Source organism: Nannospalax galili, unplaced genomic scaffold (genome assembly GCF_000622305.1).
Source record: "Nannospalax galili isolate Female #2095 unplaced genomic scaffold, S.galili_v1.0 scaffold39, whole genome shotgun sequence".
NCBI classification, from domain to species: domain Eukaryota; kingdom Metazoa; phylum Chordata; class Mammalia; order Rodentia; family Spalacidae; genus Nannospalax; species Nannospalax galili.
In genome coordinates this window covers 7,825,318-7,825,967 of record NW_008346683.1, presented here as the reverse complement: position 1 = coordinate 7,825,967, position 650 = coordinate 7,825,318, and the positions used below count along the sequence as shown (strand labels likewise).

The 650-nt window shown below is 52.3% G+C and overlaps 1 protein-coding gene across 3 annotated transcripts in view; it reads right to left on the bottom strand.

Moving 5' to 3' along the window:
• Positions 1–650, bottom strand: part of Nt5dc3 (5'-nucleotidase domain containing 3) — a 62,242-nt gene that overhangs the window by 20,378 nt on the left and 41,214 nt on the right. For all 3 annotated transcript variants that reach the window (XR_607614.2, XR_001872689.1, XM_008843160.2), the window contains exon 10: positions 169–250. Coding sequence is in view for 1 of the 3 variants with exons in the window: in XM_008843160.2 (XP_008841382.1) it covers positions 169–250 (82 nt within the window). In the remaining 2 variants the exon portion in view is untranslated. The remainder of the gene's footprint in view (positions 1–168; positions 251–650) is intronic.

Sequence of the window (650 nt, the reverse complement as noted above, 5' to 3'; positions counted from 1 at the left end):
TATATATATATATTGACTTTGGCCTAAGTTTTACCACCTAATTATAAACAGTCAATTCAAAGATCAGATGGCACTGGGCACAATGGGGAGTCGGTGAGTATCTGCTGTTCCCGTGATTTGCTGATCACAAAGCAAAGCAACAAAAAGGACAAACTGGTGAAGAGATACCTGCTTGTAAATCTGGCCTTTCTGTAACTTGTGGATTTTATCCCAGAGTAAGACGCCTTTCTCATTCACCTTTCGGAAAGGCCTGACAACAGAAAAGGGAAGCATTACTACAATGCATGATAACAACAGACTGTCAGCTCTACAAATACTGAACAGGGACTCACCAACAACAAAAAGCAGCCCCCAAACCACCCACCCCATTCCCCAGGACATCCCACCCCACAGACCTCACTACATTCTCTGGCCCAGGGCACTCCAGCCCACCCCACAGACCTCACTATGTTCTCTGGCTCAGGGCACTCCAGCCCACCCCACAGACCTCACTACGTTCTCTGGCCCGGGGCACTCCAGCCCACCCCACAGACCTCACTACGTTCTCTGGCCCGGGGCACTCCAGCCCACCCCACAGACCTCACTACGTTCTCAGGCCCGGGGCACTCCAGCCCACCCCACCGACCTCACTATGTTCTCTGGCCCGGGGC